The sequence below is a fragment of the Podarcis tiliguerta genome (assembly GCF_965153285.1).
Source record: "Podarcis tiliguerta genome assembly, chromosome: 6".
Lineage (NCBI taxonomy): Eukaryota > Metazoa > Chordata > Lepidosauria > Squamata > Lacertidae > Podarcis > Podarcis tiliguerta.
In genome coordinates this window covers 77,905,769-77,926,461 of record NC_139539.1, presented here as the reverse complement: position 1 = coordinate 77,926,461, position 20,693 = coordinate 77,905,769, and the positions used below count along the sequence as shown (strand labels likewise).

Genomic DNA, 20,693 nt, shown 5'->3' with positions numbered 1-20,693 from the left:
TGGGGATTTCCTAATGGTCTTATTGGAGTTTTCTAATAGCTGCACTATTCAACTATGAGAATATGATAATTATTTTTGTTGAAAATTTGACTTTTCAGTGCCTTGTGCTCCAGAAAGTATAATAATTGAAGAGGATGAGCCAGGCTACATGGCAGTGTCATGGTCAGATGTTGACCTGGGTGATTATTATGTGGTCTTTGTGAAAAGTGATGATGGCTTGGAGGTGCACTGCAACACATCACATACCCAGTGTCACTTCCAATCAGACTGCGGCTTCACCTATTTTATTAGTGTCTTTGCCTATAACAAGGCAGGGCAGAGTCCATTAGGTGACATATTTAACTATACCACAGGTAAGTGACAGTTTATTTTTTGCATGTATATTTGGTATATCTGCATGGGCATTATATAAAGCTAGAAACAAGCTTTGAGTGGTGAAATAGCTCCGTGCTTGTGTGTTTGTGTATTCACATGTTTTTTTAAGATGAAATGGAATATAAGGGATTCCAAGATGAGACAAAGTAGCTTCATCTTTACATAACAGTTAGGGCTGGTGACACATAGGTGAAAATTAGCACTCTAAGACAGGGATTGTCAACCTGGTCCCTACTGCCCACTAGTGGACATTTCAGGGTTCTAGGTGAGCGGTAGGGGGTTCTACAGCACAAGCTGAATCCTCCTTCCATCGAGCACTGGTGGGCGGTAAAGAAATTTTACCCTCAAGAAATATGCCTTAGTGAGAGGTAGGTATAAAAAGGTTGACTACCCCTGCTCTAAAAGCTTCACTATCTGTTCCTGAAGGATGAATGGCTTAGACTAAGAAGCCAAGCTAGTCTCATCTCTCCTCCAGACAACCTGTTTATTCAGCTTTCATCTTGAATTGCTTGCACAAAGCTTACTGTGCATGGTGGGTAGATTTTGTCCAGTCTTAAGTGAGCATCCATTCTTCCCATTAATTGTTAGCTCATCCCAGACTTTTAAACACACTTTCCAGACTGCAAAAAGACCATTTTGGGGGAAGTGGATTTGTCCTGCTAGGGTGACAGAATGCTTTCATCCACTTCAATCTGCAAACTTAAAGTACAGTGGTACCTCGGGTTAAGTACTTAATTCGTTCCGGAGGTCCGTTCTTAAACTGAAACTGTTCTTAACCTGAAGCACCACTTTAGCTATTGGGGCCTCCCGCTGCCACTGTGCTGCCAGAGCACGATTTCTGTTCTCATCCTGAAGCAAAGTTCTTAACCCGAGGTAATATTTCTGGGTTAGCGGAGTTTGTAACCTGAAGCGTATGTAACCCGAGGTACCACTGTACTGTTATGTATTCGAATCCATTCCAGAAAATACAGACCATCAGTAACTTAATAGGACAAGGTGGTACCCTATTAGTATTGTATAATATGAGCCCTGCTGAGTTAATAGCTGCATCCCTACCACCTGCAGTGATGGTGCTGAAGTGCAGCAAAATGTGGATCAGCAGTCCATCTGTTAAACTACCAGCATAGTACAGAGATGAAGACCCCAGGGCTCCAGAGTCTGTTTTGAAATGCTTGTCCAAGTGACTTCACATAACAATCATTGCATCAAGAACTAGTTGGTTAACCTCTAATATATTCCTAAATATTGCACTGATCCTGGCCCGACTGCACTGACTGCCACTTAGTTTCCAGGCCCAATTCAAAGTGCTGGTTTTTACCTATAGAGCCTTAAATGGCTCAGGACTACAATACCTCAAGGACCACCTCTCTCTCTATGAACTGACGCAGACCTTCTCCGTGAGCCCTCTCCATGAGAGATCCAAAGGGCGGCAACACAGGAATGGGCTGTTCCTGCGGTGGCAACTCTTTTGTAGAATGCACTCCCCAAGGAGGCTTGCCTGGCGGTGTTATGTACTGAAGTTCTCACCCTGGGCCAGCAGGGGGATACTGTAGATAATTTTCACTCAGGGCCACATATGCAAATAAGGAATCAAAAGTGATGTTCAGTGATTGGATAGTTACAGAAAATGGTTACTGTTGCGTTCTAGTGGAGCTCTATATAAGCAGGCTGGCTGAACCCTTCAGTTCAGTTCAGTTCTGGCCTGTGAATAAACAAGAGCTGTTTGGAGAATCACTGTGTCGTCTGATATGTTCACCCACAAATTAACAGGCACCTTCATTACATATCTTTAGGCACCAGGTGAAAATGTTTCTCTTCAGGTGTTTGGCTGATTAACATTCTATGGCCTTCTGTGTGTCAGTGGGAAGGGGTGTTATTGGTTTGTTTTGCTTGTGTTTTCATTTTATTATATATTTTGTGTTGTCATTTTGTACTTCTATGTTGTGAACCGCCCTGTGATCTGCCAATGAAAGGTGGTATGCAAATTGAATGAATAGTAAAATAAATATTGCTGCATTTCCCCTTTTTTCCCCTTTAGCACCTTGCTGCCCCAGTGATGTTAACCCAGTGTTCATTTCCAGTGATACAGTTCAGATTGTTTGGTCTCCTGTCCGTGGTGCTGAAATGTATGAAACTAAAGCTGTGGATTGGACCAACGAATTGCTATGCAATGATACTGCGACAGTTTGCACCCTTTCTGCACTCCAGTGTAACACCCAGTACAATATAACTGTTTATTCATTCAGTGAAATTAGAGGCAGCAATACATCATGCACATCTAAACACGTGGCAACAGGTACTATTTCAGTTTACAATTTACAAGTTTCAGTTTACAAGTTAAAAAGTAACTGTACAAGCTGTAAAGGTGAACCAGTACTGCATTGTAACTCATATATTGGAACTATTGGAACTGAACTGGGTATATTTGTCATACTGTTTTGAGTGGAAGGAAATATCTAGTGGAATTTCTGAGTTCAGACTGCTTTTTCAAAATCTGATCTCTGTTTTGTTTTGCATACTCATCAATCTCATGTATGTTTTGCTGGATTGCACCACTCCCAGACTGCACTTCTGGGAGATAAAATATTTAAGTGCTCTCCCATTTAATATATTTTGCATATATAAAGCTAACATGTCAGGGACATTTTGAGATAGCATTCCCCCAACACACTAGCTCTGAATATGCAGGATGGTTTTGTTTGTGCTGTTCTGACATCTTAAGTACACTCCGGCTGTGTGTTTTGACTCTGGGATTAACATTTCCAGGAGGCATTTTGATTTGCAAAACTTTAGGTCACTGATTCTTTTAGAGCTGCAATCCTAGCCATTCTTGTAATTTAAATGCTAAGTATGATTTACTGCCAACTTCAAATAAAAATGTTCATTGCTGTTGTTGCTGCTGCTAACAACTGTGTCTCAAAGGAGTTTAAGAAAACCTGACTTTAGTCTGTCAAACCAAACAGAACATGGATCTAATGCCTTTGGTTTTTGGGCAGGTCTTTGTACCAAGAATGGGAAACTAACCCTTCAGATGAAGCTGGGCTCCAGTCTCTACCTACCTCTGCTAACATGGCCAATGGTCAGGAATGAAGGAGTCCAACAACTTATAGAAAACCCCCAGTTCCCCATCCTTGCTCTATATATCAGCATTGTACAACAACTTGTTGCCCTGTGCCCCTGAGTTTGCACATAAAACACTATGGCATTATGGCAGTTAAGCCGCTAGTAACCCCTCTAATTTGGTACCCTAAGACCTTTTAGGACTTTCAACTGATTGTGCTATGGAGAATGTATTTATTTCAAGGTTGGTTTTCTAAAGACTGAAAATACAACCACATGCAAATTTTAAGTGAAATGTTTTGGGAGGGGAGCAAAACTTGGACAGAGAGGATACAGCCTTTGTAACACTAGGTTTTTTTTTAAGATCATAGATTCTTAATAATCCACAGCTGTCTTAGTGCAACATAAAATCCATAAATAAGAATGCAGTTTGAATTTGCTCCATCTAAAATCTTTCAGCTCCATGTAGTCCGGAAATAATAAGTGTCTCAAAGGATGCTCTTTCTGTAATTAGTGTGCACTGGCATGCCAATAATGATGAAGCGATGTACACAGTCACTGCCAAAGGAGAGGCAGGAATTTGGCATTGTGCAAGCTCGGGAAATTCATGCACCATCCATAATCTTCCATGTGGGTCACTCTTCTCTGTCAGCACCGTAGCAAGCACAGAAGCAGGTCACAGCTTGCCTAGTTACAGTGTGCCTTTGGAGACAGGTAAGTTACAATTGCTGAGATGTTATTTACCTTTTAGGTATCACTCCCTTTTTATAACAGGGGACAGCAGCTCATCATCTGAGCTGAAGTTTTAACCAAGGTCGCCCATATCCAAATACATCTGCTGGCTAACAATGACTCCTCCTTATGTATCACAAAGATAGATTGGGAGTTATAGTACTTGCAGTATGTCAAAGGATATACAAAGTATATACAAATAGTTGATCAAATATGGTTAGCGATTGGACCAGCTCATACTGCCTCCTCGGGTACCAGGGGTGGACTTAAGTCCTTCAGATTTCAGTGGCACTCTGTGTGCGGCCATAATTTGGCACCCCTTTGGCCTGCCTTCCATTCTGCTCATGTACTACATTAATTTCAGTGGGTCTAGTCACTAAATCCCACCCAAGATGTATCATGGATCAATGATTAGATTATTAAACAACTTCCAAATTAAATGAAAATTTCTGTGTATTTTTTTAAAAAGTCATATAGTTTGCATGGAGATTAAATAAAAATTAGTCTCAGTAATGACTTATGTCTGCCAGCAGGGCCAGCTATTCCACTTGATGCATGTAGGTGGCCATATGGGACAGAGATGGGGAACCTCCAGATGCCGTTGGAGTCCATCAGTCCCAGCCAGAATGGCCAATGGTCATGGATGATGGGAGTTGTAGTTCTAGGTTCTCCATCCCTGATCTAGGGTGACTGAAGGGAAAAAATATGATGCAGGAAATAAAAAGTGGGGGTGGGGTAGTATTTAACAAATAAATATAAAAAATCAGCACAGTATATTTCTTCTCAGTATATTTATGGTGACAGCTATTCTGCCTGGTGGAACCTTTTTCTTTATATCCTTATCAGTGGTTGCTATAGAAATTTGGAAGGCATAAATTATTTATGGTGCTAAGCTCCTTTCTTTTGTTACAGACTGTACTGCTATAGCATACCTGCACCTATTATTTGTCCGTGACACCCCACAGAACCCTCGATTTGTTCTCTGTTTACCTGATATATGTCCTATTAGAAACTGCAATGAATAAGTGAAAAAATATGGTGACCAGTTAAAAGCTTGTGATGCAGGCAGCAATTGGGAATCATTTTAAATTTTAAAGTGCCAAAATACTCCCTCAGAATGTAGTTCTGTGCATGGAGTAAATACACACACCATCACTTACTAGGTATTTTCTTCTTTCAAGCACCTTGCTGCCCAGTGGATCTCACAGTAACTCAAGTGACACAGTCTGTAACAAACATCAGCTGGTCTATTGGGACCGGCGCAAAGACGTACATAGCAATTTTGGAATCGCACGAAGGACGTGCCTGGTGTCACACACTCCAAAACTATTGCCTCTTGGGATGCATTACATGTGGAACCAACTACAGTGTGTCTATCAAAGCGATCAGTGAAACAGGCTTAACATCAGATTGCATATACAAAGGATTTTCTTCTAGTAAGTATAAAATGTATTTTTAAGTACCTGCATGGTATTTCTACATTTCCACCCTCGTATTAAATGCTCAAACTATGCTCATTGGTTTGGATCCTGAAGTCAGATGGAAGCTTGCAGAAGGGGGCTGCCATCCCTTCCGGCACATGTCCCTCTTTCCAGAGGGTTAAGACTCCTGAGTGGTGTGGACTATGGAATGCTGTGGAGAACAGAGGAAACAACAGGCGAGGCATCTCTCCTTGCTTTGGGCAAGTTTCCTATTTCTACAGCAGAACCCCCCCCATCCCATCCTGCACTGTTCAGAAGGGTCCCATGACACCCTTGAGAGACTTTTCAGAGGGAACCAGAGGGCTGAAAAAGCTCACTTCTGGGAATCCGCTGCTGCTTGCGGTTTTCTGGGCCTAGCCATTCCTAGATTACTGTCCTAAAGGTAAAGGGACCCCTAACCATTAGGTCCAGTCGTGACTGACTCTCGGGTTGTGGCACTCATCTCGCTTTACTGGCCAAGGGAGCCGGTGTACAGCTTCCAGGTCATGTGGTCAGCATGACTAAGCTGCTTCTGGCAAACCAGAGCAGCGCACGGAAACACCATTTACCTTCCCGCTGGAGTGGTACCTATTTATCTACTTGCACTTTGAAGTGCTTTCCAACTGCTAGGTTGGCAGGAGCAGGGACCGAGCAATGGGAGTTCACCCCGTCACAGGGATTCGAACCGCTGACCTTCTGATCGGCAAATCCTCGGCTCTGTGGTTTAACCCGCAGCACCACCCGCGTCCCTTACTGTCCTATACAACTCCTAAAAGCTTACACTTTGAGAGAACCTACAGTACTTTATTAGGACATTCTGAAAATTTTCTCCATTTCAATTGATAAAAAAGAAATCTGACCACTTTCTCATCTATCCCCCAAGAGGAATGAGCAAACTGAATTAAGTGTTCTTGGTTGTTTTCCTCCTTTAGGTGCTTGCTGCCCTTCTGGGGTTAAGCTATATAGACTGGGCAACAATGGCATACGAATATATTGGCGGACATCCAAAGGTTCAATCAACTATAGTACAGATCTTTATGGCTCAAAAGGAAATTTCACCTGTACACCAAACACAGACCTGACTTATTGCGATATTACCGAGATACCCTGTGGCGATGTCTATACAGTTGTGGTGTCACCTGTAACTGATAGCGAGGGATCAAAACCTGCATTTTGTCCTAAGAAGATATATTCAGGTACTTGTGGGCCTTTGGCAGTAATGGCAAAAGGGGACAGAAGCTGGGCCTTAAGATAGTGGAAGTGAAAAAAATTAAAACTCTGGAAACTCCTTGAAACAGTCTACACTTGGTGGCTGCTGCACAGAGCTCTTATCACATGAAATCTCCATGCCATTGACAGCCAGTTTTGGTGATGGGTTATGGTGGCATGGCAACTGTCTCTATCTGAAGGTGTGTGGGAACGATTCCATTTTATTCATCTTAGCCACTGTTGCATCTGATGAAATCAACTCATCCATAAAAGCTTATGCCAAAATAAATGTATTCTACTTTAGGGTCCTGTTTTTGCATGGATTATGGTTTCTGTGTAGCTACCTTTAAACACAATAGAGCTGCCGATACTGCAGTGGCTAGTGGAGTATTTCTAGAAAATACTTATAGCAGCTTGTCAATGATCCCCTCCCCTCAGTCTAGACATGTGCTTGCCGATCTGAATTATTCAGATTTGTGGGGAAATTGCTAATCATTCTCCATACAGGTAATGTAATATTGGTATTTATTCTGAAAACAGCTATTGTTGCAATTCTACCCATTTAGAAGCATGTTTATTGACTGAATCTTAGTCAAACTCCAATTCATTGCATTTTTGAATTTTCAAGCTAAAACCATGACTTTAAATTAAAACAAATTGGTTATGCTTTTTTCTAAGTTAAATTGTGAAATTCTCTTTGGAAAGCACCGTTCAATGACTCTTTCTAGCTGTATATATATGTAATTTTGCATTTCATTTTCTAGTGACATGCTCCGGAAGTTCAGTAGGAATGGGTAAGTGATTGCATCAAATTCCTCTTCTAATAAATCAATATATTTTACCCAAGCTGAAAATTCTTTTAAATATCTTTAGGGATTTTCTATGTTTTTAAAATCAATTTTATCAGAAGCCAAATTGCACTGTTTTATTTTCCATACCTTTTGCAAAGATATATAATAGTCAATAAAGTTTGGGTTATATCCAACACTGTCACTCAGATTATAGCAAGGCCTTCATTAGTGGAACAAGAAAGCAATTTTCAGCCATTTAAGGAAATAAGCAGCAGCAGCAGCAGCAGCAACAAAACACCAATCACTTTTGTTTCTAGAGGAATTTGTTCTCAAACTTACACAAGTTTCTCAACCCTGACCATGAAGTAAACACTGATTCACACAATCTCAACAAGAGGTAATTACCAATATAAATATTGGTAGATGTCAAAAGCTACCTTATGTCAAGGATCAAGCTGCAAATGTATTTTCAATACAAGTGTTTCTAGTCAACTAATATTACCATCATCCTATGCATTTTTCTGAAGATCTTCAGGAGTCAAAATAGTCCCCCTGCATCCCTGCCCCCCATCATCAGGAAGGTTGCATGGTCCTCAAGGGAATCAAGTCCCAGCACTTCTCATTTTACAAACTAAAATGCTGGGAAACTACATTTTACCCATGTAGGATTGATGAAAATGAGACGAAGTTTTAAAAATAAAGTCACTCAGTCTAAATTGCTGTGTTTCAACATTTTGAATAATATTCCAGTGATTTACAGAGGAAAGCGAAGTGCAGAACACCACCAAGTGCTACAGGAAAAGAGAGAATGAACCAAGCAGGTAAGACTTATCAAGAGTATTATTTCAGTCAGTTTTGTGTTTGGACTGAGATTTAATACTATTGTTGAGGCTTTCAGTTCCTTGGCTAATATACCACTCTGGCTACCATGTCCTTTCTTGAGACTGATGTAGCAGTAACATCTGTCCCTACAGCTAATGCAACCTCCTTGTTCGCTACCAAGCAGAACCTCTTGTCATTCTACCATCACAACTGGCTCCCATTATTTGTATTGACTCCTGCAGCACCTATTAGATCAGGATGGCTCATCATCAGTCTTGGAGACAGGAGCTTTCTATAGTCCAGCTTTCTGCCCTCTGTGGGATTGCCACAACAGAAGGCTGATATCCCTTCTATTATGGGGAGCCATTCCTGACAGCCTTTTCATAATACATGAGACAAACTGCCAGCTCTAAGACAAATGCCAACCAGCACAACATGTTCAAGATATAGGTTTTCTCTTTTATGTTTTGGAGTAGGGGCAACTTATTTTCACCATTAAGCTTAATGATCCAACAGCTTGGTAATTATTAGTGAGCTGAAAGGGTAAAATGAAGCCGAGATAAGGCAGTTTAAAGAAATCTGTACTTTGGTTCCCAAACGGCTTAGCTGTCGAACAAATCAGCTCCCGAACGCCGCAAACCTGGAAGTGTGTATTCCGGTTTGCAAACGTTTTTTGGAAGCCGAACATCTGATGTGGCTTCCATGGTTTCCGATTGAGTGCAGGAAGCTCCTGCAGCCAACTGGAAGCTGCGCCTTGGTTTTCTAATGGTTTCGGGAGTCGAATGGACCCCCAAAATGGATTAAGTTCGAGAACCAAGGTACCACTGTACTCACAATTGGGAAGCCGGCCTGCCAAATAGTTCTATCATTCCACTGATATGATGGGCAACCTGCTTGTTACACAACGAACTGGTGTTTTTACTGTTTATGAGTAATAAGCCCAAAATGATTTTTTGCAGCTGGCAATGAACAAGTGGGGATAGCCACAAATAAATTAATCCAGTCTTTATTCCAGAGATTTTATATTTCTTATACAGGTCACTAGAACAAGTCTACCAAACAGAAATGAACTGTTGTGATATGATTTCTCTTTCAATACTGCATTTTGACATTATCTCACAAGTAATCAGTGTTTGAGAAAAATTATCTAGTTTTTCTGTTGCATGAGAGAAATTCTTCATCTCAAGCAATGACCACAGTCTTTGTAAAAAAAAAAAAAAGACACATTATGCATTTTTAAAAAACACTATGAAGATGCTTTACTTTTCATTTATAAAAAATTATTTGGAAGCTTGAAATTGAAGTTTGCTGCTTGACCTTATTTTTCATCTTCCTGTCTCCTCCCTGATTCTGCCACTTTCCCCTTTGTTAAGTCTATGGTTGCTTCATAAAGCACAGGGCAGTGGCACAACAGTTTTAATGAAAACCCTGGGGATATCAGAGTGAAATAATATTTACATGAGCAATAAAAGCTAGCCAGAAAGTCTATGTAGAGATGGTAGATAGGCTTATAAATCTTAACAGTGTTCCTATGAGGTAGCACTGACTACAACATAAACCTTAGGAAAGCCTAAACCCCTGCCTTAAATTGCTACCTCCTTGAAAAGCCTACTCTAAATGCAACACTTTCTTTAGTTTCACAAATAAAATGTATTTTAAATGCTTTCCCAGGACAAGAGGTACAAATGGACACAAGTTCTAGAACTGCAACCTTCATGGATGTTCAATGCACATAAATATTTTAGATATAATACACGTTCAAGATCCATCCTTAAGAGCTTCTGCCATACTATTATGCAAAGCACAGCCATGCTAAGTCAAAGATAGAAACCATAATTCCACATCTATAAAACAAAGTAGAATTAGTGGCAGTTTTATTGCCGTATACAAATTTAACCAACATGGCAAACCATGCCAAAAGGATTAGAACAGTTTCAGGACGTATGTACAGATTGTACATTTTGGAAACATTTGAACAATAAAAAAAAAATGCACAAACAGATTCGCATCATGAATTTAACTAAACAAATGGGCTGGAAATAGTCAACGCATTTAACGGGATTACAAAGGCACTTCCCTACTCAAAATAGGAAATGACAATCTGCAGCCTAGAGGGAGGTTGAAGAAGAGTGCTTATCAACTACTGCACAATTTCAACTGTAAGAAAAAATAAGCAAGATTTCAAAACATTTATAGGATTCAATGTGATCCACTTCTGAACATTCATACAGTCTCATCTTTGTTTTTAGATTGTTTTTCTTGATTCTCTCGTTCTGTACTTTGGCTCCTCTGATGATCATGTTTGTCTGAGTGGTCCTTATCACTGTGATCGTGTTTATGGGAACGTTCTTTGCTTTTGCTACGTTTTCGTGATCGCTCTTTACTGGGACTAAGGTCTCTTTTTCGGGACTTTTCAGCACTATCAGTTCTTCCTCTGCTTCCACTTCTGCTTCGCTTATTTGATTTCTCTTTGCTTTCACTTTTGTGTTTACTTGACTTCTCTTTACTCCTGCTTCTACTGTGCTTGCTAGCATTCCTACTCACACTTCTGCTCCTATGCTTCCGGTCCCTACTTCGGCTCCTGCTATGCTTCCTTTCTTTCTTGGAATCTCTTTTATCATCCCTATGTTTCCTTTCATCTTTTTCATCTTTATGTCTCCTCTCATCGATTTCACTCTTGCTTTTTCTGTCCTTTGATTTTTCTCTAGAACGATCTCTCTCCCTAGAGCGCTCTCTTTCCCTTTCAACACCTCTCTCTTTCTCATAGTCACGCTCCTTCCTTCTACTACGTTCGTTTTCTTTCTCCCTCTCCCTCTCTCTGTCTCTCCTGTCTCCTTTTCGATCACGACTTCGACTTCTGTGCCTCTCTCGGCTTCTACTTCGTCTTCGCTCCAATGCCCGATCAGAACTTCGAGATCTTCGCCTCTCCCTCTCCTTAGCTTCTCGCTCTAGTCTTTGTCTTTCCCTCTCCCGTTCCAATTCTCTATCAAAACTGGATGACCCACGGCCTTCACGATGACGACTTCTGCTTCTTGATCTTCTAGGTGACCTCCTGGGGCTCAAGGACCTTCTTGGAGACCTACATGAAAAGAAATGCTTAAGAAATTGAATTTTTCCAACAAGAGTTTCAGCAAACTTTCACATTGTACTTTGTATACCCTTTTCATTCTATTTCCCTGTACTTTTCAAGTGTACCAAATCATCCAATATTTTTAGAGGTCTGCATAAATATTAATAAAGTGCTCTACAGCTGGTGTTAGTATACACTAGTAGTAGGCAAACTGTACACCATAGTCTGTTGATAGACCACTGGATAGTTTCAGGTAGACTACCTAGCACTTGATGGTTGCTAGGATTCTTGCAAATACTATTGGCCTAGGTGAATGCTAGCTCCAGCCAAGCAAAAGTGCATATTCTGGATAATAAACATTAAATGATGCCTTGTTCCAAGTATGCATTTGCACCTCATAATTTTAAAACACATGTGGACCATACCTATCTGGTAAGGAAAAGAAGGAAAACCATACATGCCTAGAATCAACCCACCCTAGATAAAAGCCTATGTACTTGTGCCAGCAGACTCTTACTTTAGCCATATACACTAAGTTAAACAAAACATAGTGTAGCTCATCTGCTATATGGGAATACCACCATTCCTATAGATGAATTGTAAGGATTATTGAGATAATGTATGTGAAGCTATCTAAAGTACTACATAAATGCTATTACTCATTTAGAAGACCACACTGCAAACATAGCTACAAAAAGTTTTGATTATCTGAAATTATAGGATGAGAATGTCTAAATTAAGTAACTTATGTTGTAAAGTTAATGTATAACCTTGAACGTCTACGTTCCGCATGCCTGTCTACTTCTTCTACTCCCTCCTTGCCATCCTTCTTGATTTTTCTAGGCCTGGCTTTAATTTGTTGATCAATGTTCTTTTGTACTGGTACAGGAATCCTTGGAAATAACGTAGAAAACCATTCCAGCTTAGTTAGAAAAGAGCGCAGCATTTCTCCAATGGTCATGACACAGCCGCCACCTGCTTTCACATCAAGGTCCTTCAAAAAACAAACACAAAACAGAACACAAATTCTGAATGTAAGAAACCATCTAGAGTTTCCTTTAGAACAAATGCTACTATACTGATTGCCATCTTTCAAGTTTCAAATATGACGGCTTAGCTGTTTCTGCTGGTAAATAAGTTGCCTAAGAACTTCAACTCTTGTACCTTTGCATTTGGCCCTATGTTATAGAGTGGGAGTTGGATTTAATGCATATGCATGCAGGTGCATACCAATCCTGCAGCCAAATAGTAAAGGGCTCATGTCTCAACAGATTAGTGTAACATTTGCTTACACAGCTGGCTTGTATGCTACCATCTTTTACGGTTATGCCACAAAATAGATCGTAACTTGCTTGACATTAATTCTCATTTTTGAGGATTGTGGTCACAACTGAACAATTGAGGATGACTATTTCCTGTCTAAAAATGACCAGAAAAAGTTGTAGTAGAAAATGGACCCTGCCTAAATCGGAAGCAATAGCAAACCAACTGCCATGAAGCAGTGAGGTTTCTAATTTAGAGTTATGCAAAAAAATAAATAAAGGAACAAATAATTGGAAACGCATAATCCATGATGACCATTGTCTCGGAAAAGGGTCATTACCGCATGAAGGCCTTCTTGCTATGCCCTCTCACAGCTCAGGACATGTTAGTCAGCTATTGTCAGGCCCAAACCTATAGTGCAAGCACACAAGGAAAGTGAGATTTGTTATCTAAAACAGGAAGAGAAAATCTCAATGTAAAATTGCTTGCACTCACACACATTTAAGTGTTCAGATATACAGTATTTCCAAACAAAACTGCTGCACAGAGATCTAAAGAAGAAAATAAAACACTGGCTTAAATGTAGTACCTGAAATGGTACATACAAAAATAAGAGCATCAGTGAAAAAGTCAAAGCACTAACAACATTTAGCTAGATACATCCAGAGACACAACGCTGAACTGCTTTCACATCTTCAACAGTGGCAAACTGAGAGAAATGTTAATATGTAGAAATAATATTTCTGTGTTACTTCAGTTTTAATTAGTTACATGAAAAAGAGGCCAAAGTGATCATAAAGCAGTTAATGAACAGGAACCAAGAATGCCATTCTGTATTACTAGATTATTGGAAGTCAAAATATATGCCATTAGAGCAAAAACTACAAGCATAAAATATTCATGTAACCTTAAAAAGAGCACTGTGTAGTCTAAGTGAGACATTACGATTGTGTACTGGATCCCTAAAGGTCTTTTTTTGCATGGGATCTAAACATTTACTGTGGCAGTAACTAGGAAACTACACTGCAAGGTATTAGTATGACTCATCAATGACTACTTCTAGAGGCAAAATTCAATAGTTCCTAGAACATAAAATATACTTAGGACAAAGGCTGAAATCTGAGAAGCAGATTGATTTGTGGTAAAAATGCTGCTGAAAAGAGAATCCACACTAAAAATAGCACATGTGCACTGGAGGAAATTACCCCTTTCAGCAGTTTCTGTATGGCCTTATTATGACTATTTGAAAGTTAAGAGGTTAAAAGCAATTTGCTAGTTCAGTGGCAGTGCTATCAATTGAAAATTTTAGAAAGCAACTACAGACTGTAGCTGTGTTCACATGCTGTTGGACTGCAGATGCCCCATTCAATTCTCTTTCGTCATTGTCCATTTACTTTCACGTAAACAAACGAACACCCACCTGATTTTTCAGGTTTCATACTTGGTTAAAAGATAGAGATATTGTCCCATACTGTAGTTATCTTTCTAAGTATGCATTCCATTTGCCCCCAAGCAGTTAGGCTGGTGATATATTCAATTCCAACTTATTTTAAGGGTGTAAGAATGTCCCGTAGTCTCTGTTCATTGCAAGTTTGCAAACCATTAAAGATGAGAAAGGTTTTACTTTTCACATGGTTAAAAACTGTTTTCCAACATACAGAAGTTCATCTCAAAGTTACTTTACTTAAGATTTCAGAAAGAAAAGAAAGTAAATTATTACCCTTGTTGACATACCTCCTCATCATCAAGAAAGGATTCAAACCAGTCCCATAAATCAGTTGGAGGCTGTGTGTACCTTGAAGTACAAAGAGACTGTGTAAATTTAATAACATTTTTTGCAACAAAGTTAGCTGACAGTTAAGTATATGGCTACTTACCTAATATACATGAATCCAAGGGCCCTAATAAAGGGGGAGTCCGTGTGAGTTATCAACCCCATCACTTGCTTACGGGTAAGCTTCAGGGTAAATAGCTTGTACAGGAGGCAAAAGGCTGTAGACACTATACCTCCAGTTCCAACACCACGCACCTTTAGAGATTAGGAGGAAGAGAAATACAACTCATTTAACACTAGAGAGTAAGACACTGAAGAGAAATACTTTTCACTTCAGTACATATAATATTAATGAATTTTTTTCTGCAAGTTTGTAAGCTCAACACTTAAGGAAGGTCATCTCATTTACTTAGAAGTTGCTGAGCAGTGGGTGACTGCACTAACATTTCCTGAAGCTGAAGAGCCCCATCCAGACATTAGGCCTACAGTATTTTTGGAGGAGGGATGACTGGATTTAGTCTCCACTTCCAACTATCGAACCAGGAATGCGTGGAAACTTCCCAATGGCCTAAGCTGATTGAGATCTGAATCTTAATTTTTAAAAAATAATAACCAAAGAATTTCAAGTGAAATGAAATAATTGTGAGGCGTGAAAGTTAAGCAGATTTAGCATGGTTTATATATAATATTTTTTGAAATTCAAAACTTTACTTGGGAATTATTTTTGAACTATTTGTGAACATTTTATGATGTAAGAATTCAATAATATGCACTTGTCTTGCATTGTTTAGAATCCAAAATTTTCTTTTTCGTTCCCTATTACAAGTAGCAAATCAGTCATGCTAACTTCAAAAAAATATGCCCACAATGACCAGTCAGTTAAGGCTTTAGTGGCATAATCTATCAATTAACTTGATTAAAGCTTACGACACTAAATTTTCTGCTGAGTTCAGTGTTGCATTTTTGAAATGATTAGCTACCATATAAAAAACTTCAGAAGGCACGTACTTCTACTTACCCCTCCGCACATCCCTGTCTGGCCTGCTGTTTTTCTGCTGCCTTTCTCCCAAGGCTCAACATGTGTAACCTGAAAACAATAAAGCAATTAATCAACCCATCATCATTTTAGATTTACATTTTAACTCAGACTGTACTAAGCACAGTGTGTCATCGACACACCCATTCCTATTGCCCCTGCCCTCAGCAAATAGTAAGGACAAATCATTCCTCAACCCCAAGTCCAATACAAAATGAGCTAGAGGTGTACTTGCTAATATCTATTTAAAACTAAGGTCATGTTTCATATACACAATTATTTCAGAATAAGCTCTGTCAAATATTTTGGATTTGCTTTTAAATAAACGTGCAGGATTTGACTGTCAATCTGGCTTTTACATTTTCAGAATACAAATATAGCACTGCAAATAATATTTCTTATTATGGCCTATGAGATGATTGGTAAATTTTGATAGGCTAGAGGCTCCAGGAGACTATAGTCTGTTCTTTAGACAAATCATGCAATGATGTCACCTGGTTATCACTTTTCTACCTTACGCCCTCTAACTACCTTTCTCTACAAAGTGCTCAGCTATTCAATTATTAATATCTTACCTACCTTTCATTTTCTATTTCAAGAAAATTATACTAGCTCAGTTATTATGCATTTAATTTTGTTTATCTTATGTCCATCACTTTGGTATTCTATATTAAGTGGTTTGTAAATTCTAATCATGAATAATAAATGGCAAGTGTATGGTTGTGCAAAGTAGTGATGACTTAGGCAAGAAGCCAAGGAATGGAGAAAGTAGTTCTGTTTGCTAGGGGTCCACAAATTTTGGCTGGCCCTGGTAACCAGCTAAAATTTGGCTCTACACTACATGTGTGCCTATGACAAGGGGAGGAATATTTTGTCATTGATGTCATTTTGAACTTCAGAGGTATTCTGAAGCTTGTTCTTATTGCACCAAACTTGAAAAACATCTGACTATTTTCAGAGTCTTTGTAAAAGACAACAAGCCATTCTTCAGAAAGGTCAGAAATTAGGGGCTCCTGCCAATATACACAATAATCATCAGCTATTAATGGACCCCTGCCATTACCTGAAGGGACTTTTGAGTTCATTTGTTGAAGAACTAACTCTTGTGTGGACCCTGACCATCAAAGCTATAAGCATTACAGTACAGCTTCTTCCCAAGCTGTATGTTTCCAAGCACAATTCAAAGTGTTGGTGCTGACTTTTAAAGCCCTAAATGGCTTCGGCCCAGTATACCTGAAGGAGCGTCTCCGTCCCCATCGTTCAGCCCGGACACTAAGGTCCACCTCTGAGGGCCTTCTGGCAGTTCCCTCACTGTGAAAAGTGAGGTTACAAGGAACCAGGCAGAGGGCCTTCTCGGTAGTGGCGCCCGCCCTGGGAACGCCCTTCCATCAGGAAATAAACAACTATCTGACTTTTAGAATACTGTACAGTGGTTATCTCTGGATGCAAATGGGATCTGTTCCCGAGCCCCGTTTGCATCCTGAGTAGAATGTAACACGCGACTGCGCGTCTCGCCGCTTCCGCGCATGACGTCATTTTGAGCGTCTGCGCATGCGGTGAAACCTGGAAGTAACGCGCTCAACCCGAAAATACTTAACCTGAAGCTACTTCAACCCGAGGTATGACTGTACATCTGAAGGCAACCCTGTTTAGGGAAGTTTTTAATGTTTGATATTTTATCATGTTTCTAATATTCTGTTGGGAGCCACCTAGAGTGGCTGGGGAAACCCAGCCAGATGGATGGGGTATGAATAATCATAATGATAATCCTAATCATAATATAGCATGATTTGCTCCAAGATACATGGGAAGAGAACATGTTGTGGCTCTTCACCACCCCATCTCTGTACCGATTTCCAGGCATGAAATTATTGTACAGTGCGTGCTCCTCTCAATCTAGTCCAGGTTTTCTATGCTATCTTCACAGTGGGAAGGGCTCCCACTTCAGTGTTACAGGTGCCATTTTGCTCTGTGCACATATTCAACTGGAAAATGATTAAAAGCTTGGAGAGGACAGAGAGTATGATTCTAAGGCTCACCACTGTTTGTTCACAGTACAGCATGGTTTCACATTACATTGAAACCATCTCCAAGGTTGCAATTCTATCCATGCTAAGAAGCTTGTAAATCTCAGTGTAATAAAGAGCATACATTTGAGTAAACGTGATTGCTCTACACTTCATATTAAAACTATTTCAACTTGTTCTTATTTATTTGAAGTATTTCCAATATACATGATTTACATATGTAAGACAATTTTGACTGACAAATTACAGAAACTTAATAGCTTTCCCCATGTTTCCTATGTTTTAATTTAAGCATTAATGAAACATGTTATTTGAAAATGTTGCTTTAAGTTAACTTTGGGGGTAAAGGAGGCAGTATGAAAAAAAAAAAAGGAAGGAAAAAATGAGGAAAGCAAATCTTAATCAAATAATAGACATTGTAAAATAAAATAATAGAATCACAGAGTTGGAAGGATCCCCATGGATCATCTAGTCCAACCCCATGCGATGCAGGAATATGCACCCATATGAGGATCAAATCCTTGACTTTGGTGTTTTCAGCACCACGCTCTTAACAACCAAAGTAACCAGCATATCAGATATAAGTGACATTTTTGGCAAGTATATTTTACATTTTGGTAATCTTTGGAAGGGCACCGGTGGTGGGAGGCCTCATTAAGGAAAGCACACCTCGGTTTAAGAACGAACTTCTGGAACAGATTAAATTTGTAAACCAAGGTACTACTGTATATTAAGTGGTATAGAAATTAAAGAATGAATAATCAATATTTTGCTTAAGGTAGCATTTTTTGAAAGTGAGGCGATTAAATGTAGATGGACCCTACAAGCTCTAGAAATAAATCATTTGCTAGTTAAAAAGAATGAGGTTTTGATGCTTTTAAATTAAGTGGTAAAAAGAGTCACACTGTGCCACACTATAACCACTGAATGATCAGCAAGAGAAAAAGCCAATGAAATTAACCGAAGGTTGTAATGCCTCCTGGAAAATGCAGATAGATCTGATTTCCCTGTATTTGATGTTATGGAGATATGGATTAAGAGAACAGAAGTGGAGAAAAACTTGGAACATAAACACACTTATCTATGAGCTCAATTAATTTAAATTCAATAGCCCAATCTAACAGCCCACTTGATTTCTGCTTGTGCTCCCCCCGAAAAGTCTTGAGCATATCAAATTATTCTATAACAAAGTACGCTAAGTGATTCAGGAGAAACAATGTAACCTATGGAGAGTTCAAGTCCTTCCTCCTGTATTCCCTCAAGTCCCATACCAAAGTTATTTGAAAAGGACCAGAAAGTACAGAAAAATAAGTGAATTTAAAAGGCAACGGTAGCTATATCTGTCTGTAAGAAACCCCCCCACCAAAATCTAGTTGGATAGTACTTTTATTGAGACTACCCAAAATGTCATAAACATGTGGCACTTTTGAGTTCTTCATAACTGTTAATCAGTTATGATACACAAAAGGGGTGTGGTTGGAGAATAATAAATGGCTACATCATTAGCCCCATTTTTGAACTGTTTACCCCCCGCCCCCTTTTGTGACAATCTGGTTGGTCCCAAATGACATTACTCCACTGTGAATTTAGCTAATTTTAAGATATCTAAGTGGTGGGCTAGGTTCTGGGTGAAGGATGGGGAAGTTGTGGCTCTCCATATGTTTATCGACTCCAAAAACACCTGAAAGGCCACAGGCTTCCCATCATTGTGTTTAGCTCCGCAATTCAGGCTCACACCTGAACAGTAACGTTTCAAAGCTTAAATTGGTTCATAGAAAATAAATGACAGTCTTAATCTTCCAGGTTACAGAACCCCGATTTAATCAATAAAAGACTGTTAGCAGCCATAAGAATGACTGAAAGCAGGGTCACACAGATCAAACTAAACAGCTTTTACTCACAGTATCTGGAATACACAGCGTATTAGAATTCCATTTTAAGACAGCCAAAATCAACTAGCAGGCCTCAAATTTTAACCTATTAGCATTAAAATTAGCAGGACAGTGTTATGTTGGTATAAAGCCAACGTAACAGAGTATGCAGCGTGCTGGTTACCTCCTGCTGAATTCCTCAACCGCCTGTTTTAGATCTTTGGCTAGGAAAGGACGTGAACATGCTGCCCAGTGCAATGACCAGTTTTAACACACACACAGCACTGGCAATAAGTTTCTAAATTCAACCAACATACAAGTCTGACTGGTAAAATATTGGGGGGTTGGAAGAGAGAGAGATCGAGATCTGGAGTTTGGATTGAGACAAAGAATTGCATAGCCAATTCCCAAAGAAAAAAGTAGCCACATTACAACTACATAGCCTTCTCTCTGACGACCGTGGGAAGAAATAGGTCAGCATCTCCCATTTTGATGGCGAGACTGGAATAAAATATTCATTATTATTAAAAATAGTATGGGATTGGATTGTGGAAGAGACAGCTGCGATAAGCCTTATGTTTTTGGGCCCAGGCCAGATGAGCCCTGCTCGGCCACGCGGTGATGAGCGAACCAAAGGATTTGAAAACAAGAATCTCGCCGGCTTCCTCCGAAAGGACCTAGTTCCTTCCCGGTTCCCGGCTCACCTTGAAGTAGATTTCGTCGACCACCTCGTGGTAGGTCTTGAGCTCGTAAAGCTGCACCTTAAAATAGGGCGAGGAGAGGATGTTGGTGAGGATCATGGGGTTCAGGTTCATGGTCTTCTCGTTCCCCCACAGGGGCAGCACGTTGCCCTGCTTCCCCGAGGCCGCCGGCTTGGGCCCCGCGCTCTGCAGCGGCAGCGGAGGCGACAAAACGGCGCCGGCCTGCGGGAGCGGGAGAGGCGGCGGCTGCTGCTGTTGGCCTCCCGGCTGCTGCTGAGGCGACTGCTGCTGGTGTTGCTGCTGCTGTTGGTGGCAGTTCCCGGCGCCCACGACGGGGCAGTTGTTGGCCATGGCGTCGCCGGAGAGGGGCGACTCCCGCTCACACCGAAACAGCGGTCGGCCGAGCAAAGGCCGCAGCGGCGACGAGGCGAGCGGAAGCCTCTCGGGGAGAACGCTGCCGAGCCGAGCTCCGCCAACCGCCAACAAGATGGCGGCCGCTGCG

The 20,693-nt window shown here is 40.3% G+C and overlaps 2 protein-coding genes across 9 annotated transcripts in view; one reads left to right on the top strand and one right to left on the bottom strand.

Moving 5' to 3' along the window:
* FNDC7 (fibronectin type III domain containing 7) overlaps positions 1 to 9,715 on the top strand; it is a 24,647-nt gene extending 14,932 nt beyond the window's left edge. For all 5 annotated transcript variants that reach the window (XM_083445169.1, XM_083445171.1, XM_083445168.1 and 2 more), the window contains 7 exons: positions 99 to 353; positions 2,414 to 2,671; positions 3,895 to 4,149; positions 5,349 to 5,603; positions 6,560 to 6,823; positions 7,601 to 7,630; positions 8,378 to 9,715. In XM_083445169.1, coding sequence (XP_083301295.1) covers positions 99 to 353; positions 2,414 to 2,671; positions 3,895 to 4,149; positions 5,349 to 5,603; positions 6,560 to 6,823; positions 7,601 to 7,630; positions 8,378 to 8,439 — 1,379 coding nt within the window. In that variant the 3' untranslated portion in view covers positions 8,440 to 9,715. The remainder of the gene's footprint in view (positions 1 to 98; positions 354 to 2,413; positions 2,672 to 3,894; positions 4,150 to 5,348; positions 5,604 to 6,559; positions 6,824 to 7,600; positions 7,631 to 8,377) is intronic.
* On the bottom strand, positions 9,440 to 20,693 carry PRPF38B (pre-mRNA processing factor 38B). Of its 4 annotated transcripts, none has more exons than XM_083445207.1 (6): positions 20,195 to 20,693; positions 15,575 to 15,643; positions 14,660 to 14,811; positions 14,517 to 14,577; positions 12,290 to 12,513; positions 9,440 to 11,528 (listed from the first exon to the last, which is right to left on the bottom strand). In XM_083445207.1, the coding sequence occupies exons 1-6, from the start codon at positions 20,540 to 20,542 to the stop codon at positions 10,673 to 10,675; spliced, it is 1,710 nt and encodes a 569-aa protein (XP_083301333.1). In that variant the 5' UTR covers positions 20,543 to 20,693; the 3' UTR covers positions 9,440 to 10,672. The 4 variants fall into 4 exon arrangements, with proteins under 4 accessions (XP_083301333.1, XP_083301335.1, XP_083301334.1 ...); XM_083445209.1 differs by having other exon boundaries at positions 14,503 to 14,577; positions 20,195 to 20,684; XM_083445208.1 differs by having other exon boundaries at positions 15,575 to 19,300; positions 19,357 to 20,683.